General features: G+C 77.2%; 1 protein-coding gene across 1 annotated transcript in view; it reads left to right on the top strand.

The window, feature by feature from the left end:
• Positions 1-1554, top strand: part of LOC112975225 (formin-like protein 3) — a 16712-nt gene that overhangs the window by 3790 nt on the left and 11368 nt on the right. Inside the window, exons 2-4 of the mRNA XM_026084990.1 lie at positions 14-554; positions 650-730; positions 804-880. Coding sequence (XP_025940775.1) covers positions 14-554; positions 650-730; positions 804-880 — 699 coding nt within the window. The remainder of the gene's footprint in view (positions 1-13; positions 555-649; positions 731-803; positions 881-1554) is intronic.

The raw sequence follows: 1554 nt of genomic DNA, 5'->3' as shown, positions 1-1554 counted from the left end.
CCCCCCCCCCCAGTGCAGCCTCGGCATCCCGCGCCGGCGCTCGCAGCCCGGGCCGAGGGCTCCGGCTGCTCTGGTGCCGCGGGCGGCTCGCCGGAGGCTGCGGTCGGCTGGCGCGGAAGCGGGCGCAGGCAGGAAGCCGGCGGCGGCGCCGGCGAGGCTCGGCAGCTCCGGAGCGCCGCACGTGCCCTGCGCGTGATGCCGGTGCCCTCGCCCGGGATGTGGGATGCCCCAGCCAGGATGTGGGATGCCCCAGCCGGGATGTGGGATGCCCCGGCCGGGATGCGGGATGCCCTCGCCCGCTGTGCCCCGGCTGGGAACGCCGCGGGCCGGTGCCAGCCGGGTGCCGAGCGAAGGCGGATGGCGGGCGCTGCGGGATCGCGGGCGGATGGGGAAGCTCGCTCCCGGCGGTGTYGGGGCGCCGGCGCGGCGGGGGGGCCGCCGTGGGTCGCAGCCTGCCCCTCCGCCCCCAGAGCTCCATGAACCTGCCCCCGGACAAGGCCCGGCTCCTGCGCCAGTACGACAACGAGAAGAAGTGGGATCTCATCTGCGACCAGGTACGGGCCGACCGCGGCGGGGGGGGGGGGGTCCCAGTGCCAGCCGCGGCCCCGTGGTGCCAGCGCCGCCGGCTGCCCCCCGTCTCTGCCCCCAGGAGCGGTTCCAGGTGAAGAGCCCCCCCCACGCCTACATCCAAAAGCTGCGGAGCTTCCTGGACCCCAGCGTCACGCGGAAGGTGCGGGGACGGGGGCACGGGGAGGGGGCCGGTGCCCGGGGACGGCGCCGCTCAGGGCTCCCTCTGCCCGCAGAAGTTCAGGCGGAGGGTGCAGGAGTCGACCAAGGTGCTGCGCGAGCTGGAGATCAGTCTGCGGACGAACCACATCGGGTGAGCGGGGCGGCGCGGGGCAGGGTGGGCGCCCGGCGCAGCTGCAGGGGAAGCGGCGGCTGCCGCAGGAACTGGGCCGGTTCCTGCCCCGGGCCGCGCCGCCGGCACCTGGGTCCCGCCAACGGATGCGGCCGGCGTCCCGCCCAGTGTCCCCCCATCCCGGTGTCCCCCCCGCCCCGGGATGCTCCATGGGCCGGAGGGATGGGGACGTCCCTGGGGACGCTCGGGGTGGCCGGCCTCGTCCCCGCGTGCGCGGGGCGGCTTGTGCATGTGCCCCTGCCGCCGGCCCCGAAGCGGCTCCGAGATTCGCCTCCCCCCCCCAGGCGCAGCCCGAAAATAGCAGTGAGCTCCGGCAGGAAACGGGCCGGGGCCGGGGCCGGGAGCAGGCAGGAAATGGGCGGCCGCCGGCGGCCCCGCGCCGCGCTCCAGCTGCGGCCGCCTGACTCACCGCTGGCGCTCCCATGGCCCGCAGCGCGCGCCTGCCGACCGGGCACGCGCGCCCCGGCACGGGCCTGCGTCCCCGTGTCCGTGCATCCCGCGCACGCGGCCCCTCTCCTTGGGCACGAGCGCTCCGTGCACGTGCAGCCCCTGTGTGCAGCCCCCTCTCCCTTCGTGCATGCATCCCTTGCACGCGCGGCCCGCTCCCCCCGTGCATGCACACCCCCTGCACGCAG

The sequence above is a fragment of the Apteryx rowi genome, unplaced genomic scaffold, assembly GCF_003343035.1.
Source record: "Apteryx rowi isolate R43461 unplaced genomic scaffold, aptRow1 scaffold_657, whole genome shotgun sequence".
Classification (NCBI taxonomy): Eukaryota; Metazoa; Chordata; class Aves; order Apterygiformes; family Apterygidae; genus Apteryx; species Apteryx rowi.
Note: the sequence above shows the minus strand (reverse complement) of the source record. Positions and strands in the feature narration are given on the sequence as shown.